Source organism: Caretta caretta, chromosome 6, assembly GCF_965140235.1.
Source record: "Caretta caretta isolate rCarCar2 chromosome 6, rCarCar1.hap1, whole genome shotgun sequence".
NCBI classification, from domain to species: Eukaryota; Metazoa; Chordata; order Testudines; family Cheloniidae; genus Caretta; species Caretta caretta.
In genome coordinates, this window is record NC_134211.1 from 58071500 (window position 1) to 58090545 (window position 19046).

The 19046-nt window shown below is 55.1% G+C and overlaps 1 protein-coding gene across 12 annotated transcripts in view; it reads left to right on the plus strand.

Moving 5' to 3' along the window:
- The window catches only part of DGKZ (diacylglycerol kinase zeta), a 107635-nt gene that overhangs the window by 66119 nt on the left and 22470 nt on the right, over positions 1-19046 (plus strand). For 7 of the 12 annotated variants that reach the window (XM_048853203.2, XM_048853205.2, XM_048853208.2 and 4 more), the window contains 19 exons: positions 3507-3615; positions 4705-4800; positions 6547-6624; positions 7170-7226; positions 10177-10245; positions 10699-10770; positions 11112-11228; positions 11317-11388; positions 11768-11863; positions 12171-12253; positions 12849-12909; positions 13766-13879; positions 14655-14795; positions 15578-15656; positions 16098-16153; positions 17100-17162; positions 17408-17481; positions 17596-17707; positions 18338-18537. In XM_048853203.2, the coding sequence (XP_048709160.1) occupies positions 3507-3615; positions 4705-4800; positions 6547-6624; positions 7170-7226; positions 10177-10245; positions 10699-10770; positions 11112-11228; positions 11317-11388; positions 11768-11863; positions 12171-12253; positions 12849-12909; positions 13766-13879; positions 14655-14795; positions 15578-15656; positions 16098-16153; positions 17100-17162; positions 17408-17481; positions 17596-17707; positions 18338-18537 (1749 nt within the window). Of the gene's footprint in view, positions 1-696; positions 2122-3506; positions 3616-4704; positions 4801-6546; positions 6625-7169; positions 7227-10176; positions 10246-10698; positions 10771-11111; positions 11229-11316; positions 11389-11767; positions 11864-12170; positions 12254-12848; positions 12910-13765; positions 13880-14654; positions 14796-15577; positions 15657-16097; positions 16154-17099; positions 17163-17407; positions 17482-17595; positions 17708-18337; positions 18538-19046 lie in introns of those variants that run through there. The other 5 variants (XM_075129551.1, XM_075129552.1, XM_075129553.1 and 2 more) reach the window with 5 other exon arrangements.

Genomic DNA, 19046 nt, shown 5'->3' on the forward strand with positions numbered 1-19046 from the left:
ATGGTTACAGTGCTCAGGGACAGGAATTTTTCACAGCTACGTGGAGAAAACTTTTAAGCGTAGACCGGGGCAAAGCACTTGTCTGCAGAGTGGCACTGTGACTCTCACTGAGGTGCTCCATCATTGCACAACTGCCCACAGGTGTCCTTTTAACCAGCAAGTGGTGGACTGAGTTTGCACCCGGGCCCAGACTCCCCAGGGATGTCCGTGACTCTGCTCGGTTAGGTCTGAGGTTGGAGTCCTGTACTCAAGAGGGGGCTGTGGGTCTCACTCTGTGGAAAGCTGCTGCAGGAGCATACACTGTTCTGCTGTTATTAACCAGGAGACTTGGTTGGAGTTAGGGGTCCCCTTGTGCAGACTCCTTCCTGCTTGTGTCCTTTTCCAGCACCATCAGACATGCACTTTTTTTAGTAGTCAAGACGAGCGGGGGCTTAGAATCCATTCACTGTTCAGCGGAAGGGCTGGGATCTGCAGTCCTGACCCCTTCCCAGAACTGGACCATGATGCTGGAGCTGTGCCTCTTTGGTTTGGTCCCAGCTCTGCTCCCTCCCCGGGCAGAATGGATGGCACTCATCTCTGCAGGGACCCTGTAACCCAGATGGAGGCCAGATCATACCCAAGCTCGGGGGGCGGGGGCGGGGGGTGAAATTGAAGCATCCTTGAGGGGCTCTGTGTATTGGCAGGTAGGGAGCAATGTTGTACACCCCTCAGTGGGGCTGAGTATGGTGCCTCCACAGCATTCCCACCCCTAGCTGCCTTGGAAGGCAGAGGCTGGCTGCAAATCCATGCTGGTGTCTCCTGCATGGAGAGAACTGCTCCTAGCTGTCCTCAGGTGCAGGGTTGGGACTCGTCTCCGATCTGCCAGTTGGTCCATTATGGGAAGTCCCCAAATCCAGGTGTTCTGCCTCATCACTCATGACCAACTCCTGAGCCACCAGACAAGCCCTTCAGGCTTCACACCATCCCACTTCTCCTTTTTGCCTTGCACAGGGGTTTCCTTGCCCTGCATCGGCCTCTAATGTTGTAGTATCCAGTATAGGTCTCCTGGCAGCAGTACCGCATGTTAGCCTTCCCCTGTGTCCCCCTCCCCTCCTCTTTCTCTCTGATGTCCCTCGCACCAGTACCCTTTGAGTCCCCCCAGAGCTCCCTCATAGCATCCTTCTTCCCTGCAAAGAGTTGTAGACCTTGTAGGTGGTTTGATGAGAGCCCCTCCCCCTTTAATTGCTGGTTTCTGTGTTAACAGCCACTGTTCGGGGCACCCCCAGTCACTATGGACACCTTTTTTAAAAGGCACTTCAGGAGGAAGGTGTCGTCGTTGGGTTTCCAGCATGCCAGCGTTGTGTCAGTGCCCACTGGCAAAGCCAGGCGGCGCTCCATGGTGGGCATGCCCTCGGCCTCCCTGGCACAGTGCCGCCGCAGGTCCAGTACCCAGCTGCAGAGCGTTTCCTGCCTGGGCTCCCCAGACAAGGGCAGCCTGAGCCCCCGGCGACGCTCCAGCACCATCCCGCCCCACCTCAGCCCCAGGTTTGCTGTCCAGAAGAAGCGTGGGGGCCAGGTGCGCACCATTGATACCCAACTCATGGGCCCCTCCATGCTGCTGGCCAGCCTCATCCAAGTGAGCGAGGCAGAGGAAGGGAGGCGGATGGCCTGTGCCGAAGGCTCTGGATCCGAGTCGCCCTGGGAGGAGCTAAAGGAGGGCTGTGGCAGGGAGGAGACTGTCGCCTCAGGAGCCAGGTTGGATCGGTGTGAGCTGCAGGCCAAGCTTCCCCCAAGGAGCAGGCGCCCTGCCCTGCACCCTATCAGCATGAGGTCTCTCCTGCAAGCTCAAGGCTGCCTGCGCCACCACTCCACCCACCTCCTGCCTGCAGAGTTTGTGTACAGCAAGGCAGCCTGCGGGCTGCAGGGGTATTACCGACGCCTCAGCCAGCCATGGCTCTCAGGGGAGAGCCCCAGGCCAGGCGCTCTGCTTCCACCATGCAGAGCACGGCTGGCTGCCAAAAGATGGAAGGTTCCTCCTAGAGCCAGGCGGCCATCAGAAGCCATATATGAATGCTTGGGAATGGAGCCTGCCTATGGCAACTATGCCAGTGCCTTCCCTAAAGCCTGGAGCCCCCAGCTGCTGTATGTATGGTGTTCCCAAGTGGCAGGGGAGAGGGGAGATTCAGAGGGATAGTCCAGGCCATGGCTGGGGCAGTATTGAAGGGAGCAGAGATTGGTACAGGGTATCTAGCTTGTCTGGCTTGGGGTAGGGAAGGTGAGGGCATGGCTGATGCATTGGCATGGAGTCCCAAACCCCTCTGGATCAGGGCAAGTGGAGGGGGTGGGGAGAGGGAGCTGGAGGGTCTGCATAGGGCCTCAGGGTAGGATGAGGGAAGGGGCTAGCACAGGACCCTCTGCCAGGCCTAGCTGCAGCTCCCACCCATGTGCTCGGTATGTTTGTGGAGTAGGAGAGGCCAGGGAATCGGTGTCTCCATTTCCTTCACCGCTGATCAAAGGCCACTCAGCCTCTTGTCCATCTGTGTGTGTCTGACTGGCTGCTGAGTTTGCTTTCAGGCTGTTGGCAGTACCCCTGTGCTTGCTGGCTTCTCCCAACTGCTGGCGCCAGGTGCAGGCATGAATAAGGGATCATGAGAGGGGTTTTGGAAGAGAGGGGATGTTTCTGGGATGGGGGAAGGATGTGTCCAGTTTCTCCAGTTGGCTTGCTCTGCCTGGCTCCACTGGCTGCTGGGCTCAGAGGCTGCACAACTCCTTGCCTGGGCAGCTACTGGAAATGGCACTGCCATGGTGGGAGGGGTCAAAATCTTTGCTGAGGTGGTCGGTCCCAGGCCAGTGGCTGTTGACCTGGAGACAGCGAGAGCCTCTTGTGAGCAGGGGCCGGGAGCTGCTTCCCCCCACTTCTCACCGCACTCCGCCCCACTTCTGCTGGCTCTTGATTCTCTGTCCATTTGTGACATTCAAGTGAGAGGGGGCATCTCTGGGATGTCTCAGTGTCTTCAGAAAGAGTCCCCACCCTTGTGACCTTCACCCGTCTTTGGGAAGAGGGGCTACTCCCACCAGGTCAAGTCTGAAGCTTTTTGTATGTAATGTGACGCTCCTGAGTGGGGCATCAACCCTCGGGGCCTCTGGATCTAAAAACATGAGCATCTACTGTCTGGGCAAAACCCAGCTCTGTAGCTCAAGGGCTCTAGCAGACTCCCAAGCCGCTCTGTGGCCCAGCCACCACTAGAGGGGCATACTGTGTAGGTGTGGCTTGTGAGACCCTACATCTCACCACTGCAGGGAACCCTCCACTGGCTCATCCTCATGGCGTATGCTGGGAGGGTGGGTATTGCCCAGCCTGTCGTTATAGTGAATTCAGCCTCAGCCAGGTTTCTGGCTTTGAGTGATACTAACGAATGATGCTCTGCCACCCCATACCATTCCCTTCCTTCTGAAGGGCTCATGATGCCTTGCGTGTATCTATGTTCCTGCCTGTTTTTATAGCCACCCCTCCCTCTTTCTTCCAGGAAAGCCATCGCCAAGTCCGGCCTCCAGCACATGGTAGCCCAGCCGAACCCCACACTAGCCCTGAGGAGTGAATCAGAGAGGCAGATCCGCAGCACTGTGGACTGGAGTGTAGGTTGACTTTAATTTTCCTTGGCGCTTGGGAGGGGACTCTCTGATGTTACAGCGGCTGCACTCGAGTTGTCGCCATTCCCAGGAGGAGGGCTATAAGGCTATACCAGGTGGCTCCAGTTTTGACACGTGTAGCCTTGTGACTAGCAGCTGGTGCTTTCTGATGTTGCTGGGTAAAGCGCCTTGATGCTGGGGAAAATGGACAGTGCATTCACTCTCATTCCCCACTGGTACTACACAGCCATCCATTCTGCACCTGGGAATGGAGACTCGGGGAGTGGTGGGAGGCACTGCTCTTCTTGTCGGAGATGCACAAGCACCTCTGCTCCACCTCCTGTTCTGCACAGGCAAAGCTGAACCCATTGTGAGTTGCATCTTCAGAGGCCTCGTCCTGGCGTAGGGTGGGGACAATCCCTCTCTACAACTGTGGGGAGACCTAGCTGGGATAGTGCCTTCTGCTCTGGGCCCCTCATCCCCAGAGGCCTTGTGTTTGGAAGCTGAGAAAGGATGGTTCTCACCTGGAACACTGTGAAGGGCAGAAACAGTCAGGGCGCTGAAGGGATTGACCTGTGAGGAGAGAGGTGTCCAGTTGAGCTCAGCAATGAGTGAGTGGGGACGTGACAGTCTGCCAATAACGGAGTGAGGGGTGCAGACCTCTGGATGGGACACTGGGTCGGAGCATGTGACGGGAAGTAAGGGGAAAATATAAGCTGAATCTCAGGAAAACTCCCTAGCAATGGGGTGAATGTGCCCAGGAGAATCCTTTCCCGGACAGCCCCATTGTTTACAGCTAGATGGGATAGTATCCTACAGGCTGTACTTTTCCATTTCTGACAGATCTGGGCCATGGTGGGAGCTTTGGGCAGGTTTCCTGGATGTGCCATCGCTCTGGAGAGTGGGGCCTCTGTGCAGCCTGTGATCACAGGGGTGCCCCATAGGCGCCCTCCAGCTGACTGTAATATAGCACAGTGTATTTGTGGGTCTGGGATATTCATCATGTTGGAGGTGACTGCTGGGATCCAAGGTTAGGCAGCGTGGGGACTCTTGTGGCCCATTGGAGAAGTGCAGCGTATCTCTTGTGCCTTCCAGGAAACTGCAATCTACGGGGAGCACATCTGGTTTGAGACCAGCGGCTCTGGGGATTTCTGCTATGTGGGGGAACAGAACTGTGTGGCCAAGATGCTGGTAAGTCAGGCACAGTGACCCCGTTGTCAGCTCGGCTTGGTCTGTATACAAGACTGCAGTGCCACCTAGTGGAAAAACCTGGGTATCCCTTTCTGCACTAAGTAGCCTGGGGGCATTTCTCAAATGCAGCCACCATGGTCTTTTCTTGCAGCCACAGCCTGATGGGGAGGGGGGTGGGTAGCAGCCCCTCCCCTAGGGCTGCCATCAGTGGTTGGGCCTTTCCCCCCTCCTGGGGAGACACAAGCTGGAGGAGTAGACAGCCAGTGTGAGTTACCCACTTTCCCCAGGGGTGGTGGGGTCAGGCTTCAGCCATGGGGTGGCTGGTGGCGTGCTCCACCCATGTGGCTTCGGGCTCCATCCCTGGTCCCCATCCCCTGGGCTTGAGGCTTCAGTCTCCGTTCCCTGAGTGCGCGGTGGCAGGCTCTAGTCCCAAGTTTAGCCCTCGTCATCACCTCTGGCCCCTGCTGCTTCTGTACCCACCTTCCTATCCAGGGCTTAATTTGTCCCTAGGCTTGCTGGGGCTGAGTAAGTCTGCTGTGAGAAGTGATATTTGTATGTTTGTTAATATCACTTTTCATAGCAGACTTCCTAGCTAGCCAGTCGTCCCCCACCCACCCCCCCCAAGCAACCAGAAATCTAAAAGAAAAAAGACAAGAACAGGCGAAGCACCTTATTTGTTTGTTCTGTTTATAAAGAATAGAGACAACAATACATTATTTTTATTATTGAGTCTGCAAAAAAACCCTACATAAATAAATTTACGATGATTTGGACGTGTGTATTTGCATATTTTTTGGTTTTTCCTAAAGTTGAGCAAGTATTTTAGGAAAAATTGTCAGAGCAGCCACCAGCAAGAGTTGGTGGCTGCACTCTGAGCCCACCAAAAAATTTGTTGAGAACCCCAGTGGAAGTTTTCAGGCATTCTGGAGTCCAACAAAGAAGGGGTTAACACTTGTGGGGCCAGTGAGGGAGATGGAAAATATTCTGCTCCAGACTCTGCCTGCTACTAATGCTGCTTTGAATCTGGAAAGTTGCTGCATCTGAGCTGGCAGCAGGCTCCAAGGCCTCTGGGTATCTCTGTGGCTGGGATCCAGCTGGCTGAGTTGATACAGAGTTTCTGTGAGGGGGTGTTGTGACCCCAGATGCCCCAAGAGAGAAGTTAATTCCAGAACTTTCCAGGAAGGATCTTTCAGTAAAAGGAAGGACCAAGAAATGGAAGCCCAAGCCCTGCAGTTACGTGACTGCAGGCTGGGTCGCTCACAGGGGCAATGCCCTCTGAGACGCTGCAGCCATCCCCCTCTAAGTGCAGGTCGCATCCAGCTGTGAGATCTGGGGCCTGAGAACGGTGCCCATCCGATGGCTGTTCGTTGGTTTGGGTGAAATGAGCTTGGGTTCTCAGTCTGATGGGCAGCACCAAAACCGCCACAGATGGCAGTGATTGGCTGCCTGGTGCCAGTGTCAGAAGAGATTGAGGACTGATTGGCCAATGGAGACTGCCTTCACCTCTTTCCCCAGGGCAGAGCTGAGGCAGGCTGGGGGTGGGGCATTCAGATCAAGGGACAAGGTTTTTACCTGCGGTGATCTTAAGGGTATATTTGTTCCTTATGGCTTCCCATCCTGCAGAGTACTGAGCTGCTCGCTCTAAGGAGTGCCCTGCTGGGAGTGGAGGAGGAGTGAGTGGCGCTCCAAGGCTTCCTTAGTGTAAATAAATACTGATGTTAACATAGGGGCTTTTCCCTTTTTCAGCAGAAACCTCTGACCAGACGCAAGTGTGCAGCCTGCAAAATCGTAGTGCATACGCCCTGCATAGAACAGCTGGAGAAAGTGAGTAAAGCCCAACACAGGCCGCTCCTGGGCCTGACGAGCTGGTTACCCCTTACCTGGGCAACATTCAGCATGGGGCCAGCGCTGGGTCCCCTGTGCTTTGGTTAACCATTGTCATGACAGGCAGGTGCCTCCTGAGGGGACATTAGTGAGGAAACAGACTTTTAGCAGATCTCCTGGCATTTTAGCCCCAAGGGCTGGTGAATTGTTCCTTCGGTAGGGGGTTGGATGAGGATCCCAGATAAGTGAAACACTGGAATGCGTTACCTAGGGAGGTGGTAGAATCTCCTTCCTTAGAGGTTTTTAAGGTCAGGCTTGACAAAGCCCTGGCTGGGATGATTTAACTGGGAATTGGTCCTGCTTTGAGCAGGGGGTTGGACTAGATGACCTTCTGGGGTCCCTTCCAACCCTGATATTCTATGATTCTATGATTCTAAGCATCAAATGTCCCAGGAAGCTCCCAAGCCTGCCACATTGAACTCGACTCCAGTAGGTTTTAGCAGATGGTTTCACTGATGTTTCTCTTGTGTGTGTTAAATCTGCAGATAAATTTCCGCTGCAAACCTTCCTTCAGGGAGTCGGGATCAAGGAACGTTCGGGAGGTGAGAGACTCAGCTGGACTGCTTGCCGTGTTTGCCAGGAGGAAGTCCCGTCCCCTTCTAGTTTGGTGGCAGAGGGCTCAGGGTGCCGAGGAAGAGGCTTAGCTGGGTTTGTTGTGAAAGCAGCAGAAAGTCTGGGCATTTTCAAGTGTGGCAGGAGCCCCTGAGTCTGTGCTACCTGTGAAACCTCTGAACGTGGTCACCCATCCTGTGGGGCATTTATTTGAAATGCACCTGCACGGGATTGGTGCTAGTGTGGGGTGAATCTCAAATCATTCATAGGAAGATCCGCTTCTGGTCAGTCAGCTGCTGATCTGCATTCTCAGAACCTCCTGGGCCTGCCAGGCTGGGCCAAAAAGACCTCAAGGCCAACCTTTCCCAGGAGGAATTTCAGCCCATCTCGTGCTGGCCCTGAGAGAATGAAAGAACAGTTGAACTTTTGCAGGCCTCCTGGAAAGTTTTGTGTGGAGTCTGGGGAGAAGAGCTGGGTTTTTGCTCTATAGCCCAGCCCAGGTTAGCTGCACCTATTGCCACAGTACGTGAACTTGACCCTGGTTAACCCCTGTGCACCCCTTACCTGTGGGGACTCTGGTGTATATCAGGTCCGATCCACTTCATTTCTCCCAGACAGGGCAGGATTGCCCCTATACAGTCTGTACTGCATGGCTGTGTCCAGGCCAGGTTAAATGTGCACTGTAGCACTTTAAACCATTTCCCCTGCGGTGCCCCTTGCTGCCATCTCTCCGGTATGCCCTACAGTGCCTTCCAGGAAGGAGTAAATGGCTGCCTAGCACCGAGGTAATTCCCCCTCAGGAGCTCTCCTGCAAACCTCTGTGCTGCAGGGGTGTGACCAGCAACAGCACCCTGTGCCTTCCCTAGGGATGTGGAGCTCTCCGTGGTGCTGAAAGGTGGGGGTGGAGGGAACTGGAGAGTATCTACACAAACTAGTCCTAAGGCAGTTCCAAACTAGCAGACATGTCTAGAGGAGCTTTTGGTAGGACACAGGCCAGGGGTCTCCATGGGCCATACGCACACCTGGGATTCACCTGAACAGGTACTGCACTAGCTTTTAGATTAGAAGCACCCGAGGATCTCTCCTCTGCGGTCTCCATAGAGAACCTAATCCAATCTGTTTCCAAGGTGCCCATCAGTATGGTATCTGTGGTCTCTTATCCCTCAAACTTACCTTACCAGCTTTAACCAGGAAATAGGGGTTAGATCCCAGGCCCTGACTGTGCTATAAGGAAAGCACCCTCCAGAATTCATCATTCCAACGGCTGTACAGTAGGAAACAGAACCTCGAGAAAGAAGAATAAACAAACCTGTGGACACGTGGACAGCAGCTGTTCAGCAGCAAGGGGGGCAGAGAGTGCTCTTGGACTAAGCAGCAAACTCAGACTCCCCTGTGCTCCCCACCCTATGAGCCTTCCTTCTCCCCTCCGGATGGAGGTTTAAAATTGGGGAGAAGAGAAGAAACGCTGTGTTTAAACAGATGCACCTCTTCCCTTCCTCACCGCCCAGTACAAGCTGAGGGAAATGTACTGCTGCCTCCTCCCATCTCTCCCTAAAATTACTCCCCTGACTGGGGAGGATGGACATGCCATCCCCGTAGCCGTGAGGGACGGGCACTGTGCTTGGCTGTCAGAACGAGCAGCCCCTGCCCCGCGGTGCTCCCAGGCTGAGGCACAGAGAAGATGGCTGTGTTTGAATGATCCTGCACCTGTTGCTGCCAGTGGGAGGAGGTGCCAGGTCAGGCAGGACGTGCTGGCTGGCTGATGGCACATGGATTTAGCTCCACTCATGATTAAGTTGGAGGGCTGGGAGAACCGGGTGAGCAAAGGGAGTTCGGAGGAACTTAATCTCTCTCCTCAGTGACTGCTGTGGTCTGGAGCTCTGCAGTTTCAGCTCTTTGCCTTCAGCATCTGTGTTCAGGGCCGCAGGTGTCTCTGCTGTGACCATGAGGTGGGGCATCTGTTTTCCATTAGGCCTGTGGCAGAGAAATGGTTTGCCGTGGGGGGAAGCAGCGTGGATTCATAGCATTTCTTTTTCTGATTATTTGTCATAATTGTGACACTTTCTGGGGTACCCAGGGCTGTGAGGCACCTCGCTGTCATCTGTCCTCAGGGTGAGGAAATCTTGTCTGTGCCTGTGGTGTGTCAGCTCTCTGTCTCCACCAGCCTCTAGCAACACAAACACTCCCCTCCAAGCTTCTGCCGGCCTCATTTTCTCTCTGCAGGTTAGCAGTAGGCACCCCAACGTCCCTGTCCTCCTAGCATCCACTGTAGAGTCCAGCCCCTGCTCCACTGGACGCTTACAGAATTACCAGGCCTGCTGTCCTAAGGCTGACTACGCAGCTCTTCTAAATACACAACGCTTACATGTATTCCCAGTGAAAACAAGAATACATTTATTTCCAAAGAGCAGAGAGACAGGTGACAGTAAGAATATTGGAAATAAATGGTTTCACAATACGATTTCTAGAGACTAAACATAATGAACAAGTTACCCTCTTGTCTAAAGCAGCTCATCTCACCCACAGTTCTCTCCAGCATTTTCAACCAAGCCTGGTTGGGGTTCCTTTCTCATGACGTGAACTTGCCCCTCCCCTCCCCACATGGGTTTCTCCTGGGGGTTGTTGAGAGCAGCACTGGGGGATAAGGCACCTAGCATCTCAGCCAGGTACCCTGTGGTCTGGACTCTCTCATCTCCTTGGCCTCTCCCAGAGCTGAGTGCTCGTGCTTCTGAACCTCTCCAGTGTCTGGGCTGAGATGTTCCCAGGGGCTTCTGCAGTGTCGTCTCGGTGCTAAAGAGACTGCAAAGGAGGATTCCATTCCATATGGGCCGGAGAAGAGGCCAGGCCACTGTGGGTCCCAGCCAAGGAGTGTGCTAACAGGATCGTGTCCATACCTTTCTCTGCGTTCTCTTTGAACCTGGCCCTTGTGTTTCCGTTTAGCCCATAGTTGTCCGGCATCACTGGGTGCACCGGAGACGCCAGGAAGGGAAGTGCCGGCAGTGTGGAAAGGTGAGAAGGGCTGAAGAAAATCCAAAGTTAGGTGGGGAAGGGGAAGGTGATAGGTGTGGGGAACACAGAGAGGAACCACTTGGAGCACAACCCCTGCTGGGAGGGAGCAGCCCCCTCACAGCCAGTGATCCTGTATTCTCTATATTGCCGCCTACTGGCAGCACAGATATCTCCGTCGATCCCTACGTTCATCCAGTCATAGAATTTCCACACAAACTGATCTCCTTTGCCCTTGGTTCCAGAGATGCTTGTCCCAGGCATGCTGAATTCTCTCATGCCAGGGCTGGGGGTGGGGAACTGTCCGACTGAGACCTGAGCTGCACCGGCTGCAGAAGGACCCTAGTTGCTAACATCTTGCATAGCTGGGGAGCTGCTGTTCCCCTTCCTGTGGGCCCCTCGCTGCACTGCGGAGAGTTGTCAGGAGCTTCACGACCCGCCTCCTTCCCTCCGCAGGGTTTCCAGCAGAAGTTTGCCTTTCACAGCAAGGAGATTGTAGCCATCAGCTGTTCCTGGTGTAAGCAAGCGGTGAGTGCAGCCCTACCCTGAGTAAATGGCCTAATGACTTCTGATGGCCAAGTATATTCTCGTGCAAACTGCAAGCTCCCCACAGCTGCTGCTCCTGCCCCATACCCTGCAGCACCTCTTACGGAGAGAGGCTGGGATTGGAGTACCTGGGAGTGCCTCTCACAGCCAGAATTCCTGCCCTTTCCCTGCAATGCCTCCTGTTGGGAGCCGTCACATTGTTAGGCTCCTGCCACATTTCCTACAGCACCCCCTGCTGGGGGCAGGTGTGCTGTGTGTGTTCAGAGCTGGGCTCCCCAGGCCAGGCTTCAGCAAGCGAGTGCTGCGTTCTCTCTCCCTCGCAGTATCACAGTAAGGTGTCATGCTTCATGCTGCAATGCATCGAGGAGCCGTGCTCGTTGGGGGCTCATGCTGCTGTTGTCGTCCCTCCGACCTGGATTCTGCGGGTCCGGCGCCCCCAGGTGAGTTGCTCCCTCAGGCTTCGCTCCTGTTTAATCAGCAGCTCCTGCTCAACTGGCAGCTGGTGATGTGGTTTTTCTCCTTTTCTAGAATCCACTGAAGTCCAGTAAGAAAAAGAAGAGGACGTCGTTCAAGCGGAAATCCAGCAAAAAGGGGGCGGAGGTCAGTGAATGAGGCCAGCGTTGACTGGGAATTGGTGGGCAGGGGAGTGGGAGTTGGAGAAGGAAGATCGCTGGTCACAGGGTATGGTCTGAGACATGGAGCAGAGAAAAATGAGGTGGAGGGAAGGTGCTGGGTTATGAGGGTCATTTGCAATTGTAAGATATCTCAGAGGGGTGTTTAAAAAGAGAACAGAAAGGCTGGCATGTGGATCCCACTCCCACTGGAGCTGGGAGGGTAGATCCCAGTGCTAGGGCCCTTGGGGTAGTTGGAATGTTCGGTATTTTGTCTCCATTTCAGACCTTAGTGACTTTAAATTTCAGTTGCAGGCAAGAGCTTGCGTTTCCCATGTTTGTTGATGGTGTTGTGGTGTCTCTTGCAGGAGGGGCGATGGAAACCCTTTGTCATCAAGCCTACGCCAGCCCCACTCATGAAGCCCCTGCTGGTGTTTGTGAACCCCAAGAGTGGTGGGAATCAGGTAGGGACACTTTTCCGACATTTTCATGGATAGCCAGCTCCATAGATGCCTCGCATCCCAACTGCTGAGAATCCAACTGCTGAGAACATGTATTTGCATGTTCGGTGATCTCAGCTGCAAATACAGAAGCAGGCAGTGTGATGCCAGCTTACTCCCTGGCATCTCCTCTTGAGGCCAGATCTTGCCTGACTGTCCAGGACTACAGATTCCCATCACCTCTGTCTAAGACCCTGCTTCCTCCCCACCTTCCCCCTCCCACTATTGGGATTGTCTGTATCCTATTTCCTGAAGTCTTTCATCCTTTTAGGGAGCCAAGATCATCCAGTCCTTCATGTGGTATCTCAATCCACGGCAAGTCTTTGACCTCAGCCAGGGAGGTCCCAAAGAGGCGTGAGTACTGACTCAGGGAGCCCCATCCCCCTTCTCCCACTGTCTCGCCCAGTAGGAGCCTTGGCCCCTTCTCTTCCAGCTGGCCACTAGTGAGGGACTGAGGCTCTAGGAAAGGCCCTTGGGAAGAGCTGTGTGACTGGATACCCATTGTAGGTTCAAAGCCTGGGAAGTGTCTCTGGGGACTGATCCCATTTCACTTCCCAGTCAGTCCTGGCTCCCTTATGTTTCCAGGAGGAAGAATGGCCAAATGGTTAAGGCACAGGGCTGGGAGCCAGAACTCCTGGGTTCTATTCCCAGCTCTGTCACTAGCCTGTGACCTGGGGCCAGTCCCATTCCCTCTCTATACCAGTATCTCTCTATCTGTACAATGGGGATAAAGATCCTGACTTCCTTTTCCAGGGGCCTGTGAAGATAAAACTCATTACAGTGTGTCAAATGCCATGAGGCTGTAGGGTATCCAGGATTGTGACTCCTCCAATGGACAGCCTGAGAGAGGAACCCATTGTAAACACTGGCCAGTGCAGTCCCAGCTTCAAGTGTCTTGGGTGATTCTCCCACCTTTCCCTGATCCCCTCCACTTTCTGCTTCCCTGCAGGCTGGAGATGTATCGGAAAGTGCACAACCTGCGGATCCTGGCATGTGGGGGGGATGGCACGGTGAGTGACCCTGACCTCTCACTGAGTTATCAAGGGATGTGGCTGGTGCCTTTATCCAAACCCCTTGCCCTTCCAGGAGAGGTGGCGGCTTCCTTTCTCTAATTTAGAGGTGGGCAAAATTGGTCCCCCAAGTTCTATAATGTGGCTCACAGCCCCTAGTGACTACAGGTCCCAGCTTGCCATACTCCATCTTCATCTCAGAAGCTAGCTGCATGGTATGCTGGGGCCAGTAGTCTTTGTGGGCTATGTCTCCATACTAGAGATGAGGGCGGCTGTAATGGTCTTTTGATGCCGTTTAGGTGCAGCCCTTGAGCTCCTGACGAGCTGCTGGCGCAGCCCTCAGCTGGGCAAAGTTTGGGAGCTAGAGTAAGTTCAGGCTTCCCCCATCTAAGCTCTGTCTGCAGCACTCCTGGAAGATTAACACTCTCGCTCCCAGTGTAAGTTAGGCATAGAAAGGGGCTGATCAGCCTTTGAGGCAAACAGCAGTGGGGATTCTCAACCCCATGGGTCCTAGCAGAATCCACCGTACAGGGCCATTGACATGTACTAGGGCACCAACGTGCTGTGAACTGCATGAGATGTCACCTCTGGGAGCCTCACTCGCTTGCCATTTGGGGTGGGGCAGGTATTTCCCCAGAACATTGGGTAAAAGATAGGGTTTGTCCCTTGTCTGGAGCACTGACGGTTATTGGCTGAGCATCTCCTGTAATGGCTGGGGAGTGGGGGCGGGGGGCGCCAGTCTCCATGTCCTCCTCATCTCTGGCTCTTGGTAACACTCTCTACCCCCTCAAGCTGATCACCTCATAGGTCTCTAAAGTAACCAGCTGCTTCTTTGGTGTCTGTCCTGTTTGGCCAGGTGGGGTGGATCCTCTCCATCCTGGACCAGTTACGTCTGAATCCCCCTCCTCCTGTAGCCATCCTCCCTCTGGGGACAGGGAATGACCTGGCCAGGACTCTGAACTGGGGCGGGGTAAGTGTCTCGGGGGGAGGGGGCGGAGAAGGGTACTTGCCCTGTGCGGGGGGGTGCTCATAGGGCCCTGCTCTCTGGTACTATTGGCTCCCGAGCTTGGGCACAGGTGGTTGGAGAGGAGGAGGGATCTGAGCTGTGATGGAAGGACAGAGGTTTGGTGTGTCGGGGAAGGGGAGCTAAGCCTCTGGGTTCAGGGTTGTGGGTGGGGAGCTGAGCTCTTTTCTCTGGCATGGGGAGTTTTCCCACTTGCACTCCACGCGCGGCCATCTAAGAGCGGTGCACAGTGTGCCCAAGAGTTCCCAGCAGAGGAGGTGAGTGCAGCGAGGGGCGGTTGTGGCTGGATGTGGTAAGGGCTACGTGCTGCAGGTGTGGCGTAGATGCCACAGGGCTGGGACTGGCCCTTGGCTGGCACATGGGGATCCCTGTGGTGTATGTATCACTCAGAGAACTGGTCTCTGTCCAGATCACCTTTGCCCCCACCAGCGACATCAGCTGTAAATAGGAATCCATCCCCTTGGGAGAAGTAACTAATTGTGCCACCTGGCAAGCCGCTGTGGTGGGCTGGGAGTCACTGTGGAAAGCACCTCCTGGTCACAGAGACGGAGCCTCTTAGGCTGCAGGTTACGCAGTGGCAAATCCTGGCCCTATGTACCCTGTGTTCTCCACACTCTTTGCTTTGGGGCACCTGGCCCTGCAGCCCCCTCAGCCCCCTCCCCCCGCCTCTGGTTAGGGGAGTCAGGTTGGGCAGCTCACTGAGCTCCACTTTGGCCCATAGGGTTACACGGATGAGCCCTTGTCAAAGATCCTCTCTCATGTGGAGGAGGGAAACATTGTGCAGCTTGACCGCTGGAATCTCCAGGTGGAGCCAAACTCCGAGGTGAACCCTGAGGAAAAGGACGAGACGGCCACAGACAAGGTGAGACACACACACAGTGCTTCTCCATCTATTCCCAGCTCAGACAGCACTCTGCTCCTCAGGGAGTGTTCCCCCCCTCCCCCGTTTCCGCTTTCTCTCCTCGTGGCTCAGGGGCCCCTCCCTGCTTCCCATCTGGGAGAAACTGCCCCATGGGCTAGTGGCAGCCAGAGCTGGCCCAAAGGTGCAGGTCTGGAAGAGGCTTGGAGGATTGCAACCATTCCTTTGGTGCAGAGACCCCGAGAACAGCAAGCGTCTCAAGGAGCAGAGATTGTCTGGCTGCTTGGTGAGCCAGCAGTGACCCTGTAAGAAGGGGGACTGAGCAGTTGGAATGGGGTTTGGTGGAGAGGAGACATCCCTGCTTCTCTGGAAAACTCTCTCTGGGGATCCTGAAGGTTCCTGGGGAAACAGGCCCCAACCCCTGGTGCATTTGGCACAGAGAAAGCGTCCGCTGCACTGCAGTTGCCACTCCATTCCACCCTAGGTGCTGACCTGGGCTGGACACTGCATCCACATTGCGTGTGTGGATGCTGAGCCTGGGCTGAGGGCTGAGTATGGATGTGCTCAGGGCAACACAAGGGGCTATTCCGTCCCCCTCAGTGTATCCCTCTTTCAGGCCAATAGCCGCCTCTGTCTCAGTTACTCCCTCCGCCTCCCTCTGCTGGCAGCGGCCCCTGTACATGGCTAGTGAAGTGTGGTCTCTCCCTTGCAGTAACTCTACATTCCTAGCCCCATGTCTGGGCACCACAGTTCCCAGCCTCAGCCTCCTCCTTTTCCCTTTTCAGCTTCCCCTCGATGTCTTCAATAACTATTTCAGCCTTGGCTTTGATGCTCGCGTGACACTGGAGTTCCACGAATCTCGAGGTAGGTGGGAGCTAGAGTAGGGCTGTCTGGTGCCCTCTGTGCAAAGCTGTGGGGCTGGGCTGCAGCATGGGAGACTCTTGGGATTTAGAGGGAGGAGTGAGCAGGGGGGAAGCAGGTTTATAACCTGGAGGTACCCCCAGCTTGGTCAATTGAAACACTTTGTGGTAGGGAGATGGCAGAGAGAGAACCAACAGGGGAGAGGGTGGGGGAACTGACCAGGAAGAGGGTGGGAACAACCAGATAGGGGAGAGGAAGCTGCAGAGAGTGTGCGAGTGAATGGAAGGAAGAAACTGAGGAGTGTAAGAGGCAGCTGGGGAGGCTGGTTTGCAAGCCTGGGAGAGTGAGGTGAAGCTGGGGCGACAGGCGGCTGAGTTGCTCCTGGCAGTGAGTGAGTGAGTGACACTAAAGTCTGTCTTCCTTTTTTTTCTCCTCTTTCCCTAGAGGCCAATCCAGAGAAATTTAACAGCCGGTTTCGGAATAAAATGTTCTATGCTGGGGTGAGTGTGTGGGACACCTTGGAGATGAGCGCTGTCTGTCTAAGCTCCAGCTACTCTTAGAGATTTCCAAAGTGGCTTTCTCTGGGTAGCTACAAACGGGGCGTCTGAACTATAAGGACTCGGCTCTTTTAATCTCCCCATCAGTCTGTCCCTTTAGCCCCATGATAATTGTTTTAGCTCTTCTCTGAACTCCTCCCACTAGCTTTCTTGTACTGAGGGGCCTGGGCCCAAACACAGTGTCCCAGTCTGGACTTCCCCAGACCTGTATTAGAGGGTGATTATCCGCTCCCTGCCCTGGGATGAGGTCTCCGCATATGCAGTCCCCAGGTTGCATTAGCCTTTGTAAAACCCTATCGCAGTGCAGACCCCTGGCTAATTTTTCTCTTCCCCTTGAGTCTTGGCTGCTTCTGCTTCCCAGAGCTGTCCATCCCATTGAGGATCTGGGTTTGGGGGATTAGCTGTATTACCCTAGATTGCATGTCATATTGTTTCATGCCCTCTCAGAACTACCTCGCACTGACGAGGCTGGTGTCTTGCTCCTGTATTGGGCCCAATAACTTGTTTGGCCATATTTTCTCACAGCCAGAGAATGAATTTGCATTCCGTGCCCCAAGTATTGCGTCCCACGTGGAGAAGGAGGTGCCCTAGCCCTAGATCACAGCTGCTCCTGGAGGCCCGGCCTGGACATGGGGGGGGCTGCAAGTTAGGACAGAAATCCATTGTCAGAGCTGGGTTATCATGGGGTGCATCAGGTCAGGAGTGAGGTGCATCTGCAGCCCTGTATCAGGAGGGGGAATCTGCCAAAGGTGCAGTGAGACCTGGAAGAGGATTTGCCCAATCTCGAGGGCTTGACTTGAGACTCAGTAAAGCATGAAGGGTCCATGCGATCCAACTGCTACTCAGGGATGCGGTCTCCAGGCACTGACCTTGTCTCTTGTGTTGGCAGACGGCATTTTCTGACTTTCTCACGGGCAGCTCCAAAGACTTAGCGAAGCACGTCAAAGTGGTGGTGAGTGTCTGGAGAGGAGGGGCTGAGACCGTTCCCTGGGAGCGGTGGGGATTGGTGAATCCGGGGCATCATTCCTTTAGGGGTAACAGTAACTGGTACCGCAGTGGCTGAGGCAGCTTTTGCAGGGCGACAACTCCCACTCAGAAGGCAACGGGCAGTTCATTCCCCCCAGAGTACGAGGGCTGGGTTGGGCCCCTCTCCTTCAGCCAGCCTGGGTGTCTGACTCTCCGTTTGTCTGTTTTCAGTGCGACGGGACAGACCTGACCCCCAAGATCCAGGACCTGAAGCCCCAGTGCCTTGTCTTTCTGAACATTCCAAGGTGAGTGGCTCCTGCACCCCTGGATGCTGAGCAGCCCGGGCTCCCTGCCCGGTGTGTTTGAGGAGCGCTCCCGTTGGTCCCAGGTGGTACTCTGCTCCCTTTGTGTCTCTGCAGGTACTGCGCGGGCACCATGCCCTGGGGCAACCCCGGGGAGCACCACGACTTCGAGCCCCAGCGCCATGACGATGGCTGCATTGAGGTCATCGGCTTCACCATGACATCCCTGGTAAATCAGCTCAGCCACTGGCAGCAGGCAAGGGAGTTGCAGGTTCTGGCCCTGTTGCCCTGCACCTTGCCTGCCCCCCCACAGTTCCCGACCCTGCGACCTTGACTTGAAATCCAGCTGTGCCTGAGAGCTCCTGGCGGCACCCATCCTCTGAGCCAGTGGGACCTTCCAGTCTGCAGACAGCATGGCTCAGTGTAGTCAGGAGCAGGACCCTGGAGGTGCACCCCCAGGTTTAGCTTGGGGGGACCTCTGCCAGGAACAGTGGAGCCCTTGTGTGCAGGACAGCAGAGCAGCCCTCCCTAGAACGCTCACCAGCCTGCGCCCTGTGCCTGGGTGGCTAGTGGTGGGAGAGAACTCAAACACCATAAGCCTTGTTTGCTGGGGTCTTTGGATGCCTCTGCATCCTCTCACCTGCCTCCCCACCCAGGGCCTCTCCAGAGTTGAGACACCTGTGAGGACTCCAGCGTGTGCTGGTCTTTGTGGATTCCTTCTGCCGGGGGACTGAGCTGAGCCCCTCCAAGCTCAGTTGGCTTGTGACTCCACTCGGTGTTGGATGCTGCTGCTCTGAGGTATGGCCTGTGAACCTTTTCGCCACAGGCAGCCCCACTGTAACCCTGGTTTTGTTTGCAGGCTGCCTTGCAAGTAGGCGGACATGGAGAGCGGCTGCACCAGTGCCGGGAGGTGATGCTCACCACGTCCAAGGCCATTCCTATGCAGGTGGATGGGGAGCCATGCAAGCTGGCAGCCTCCTGTATTCACATCTCCCTGCGCAACCAGGCCAATATGGTGCAGAAGACCAAGCGACGCAACTCCATGCCCCTGCTCAATGAGTACGTTCACCTGGCTTAAGGCAACTCTGGGGGCCCCAAACCCAGCAACTTGTCCAATCTGGGTCAGTTCCTCAGGGCATGGGGGTGGTACCATTCCAAGAGGGCATTATTCACCCATTTATCCTGGGTGGCCTCTCCCGGCTCTTCACACTTCACAGTCACCTCCAAGAGGCGTGAGCAGGGAGCCTTCCAAAGGATCTCTGGGCAACACTGGAAGGAGAGTGAGAGGAGGCTTGAGTTTTGGCAGCCATCCGGTGCAGAAAATGAAGCCTTTAACTGTTGTCACCTGCTGCTGGGACTGGGTTAGCAAGGAATTCTGCCACACTGCCTGCAGCACCACTCCCTGTGGGAATCAAGTACTGGAGTGGCTGGGCACATCACCCCATGTCCCTAGCCTGCCACACCAGTGCTCCTCCCATTCTGCTTACGGCACCACTTGCTGGGAGAGACAAGTACAGGATAGCTGGGAGCTCCCTAAGACAGTGCTCTTGCCTAGCTTCCTCAGTTGC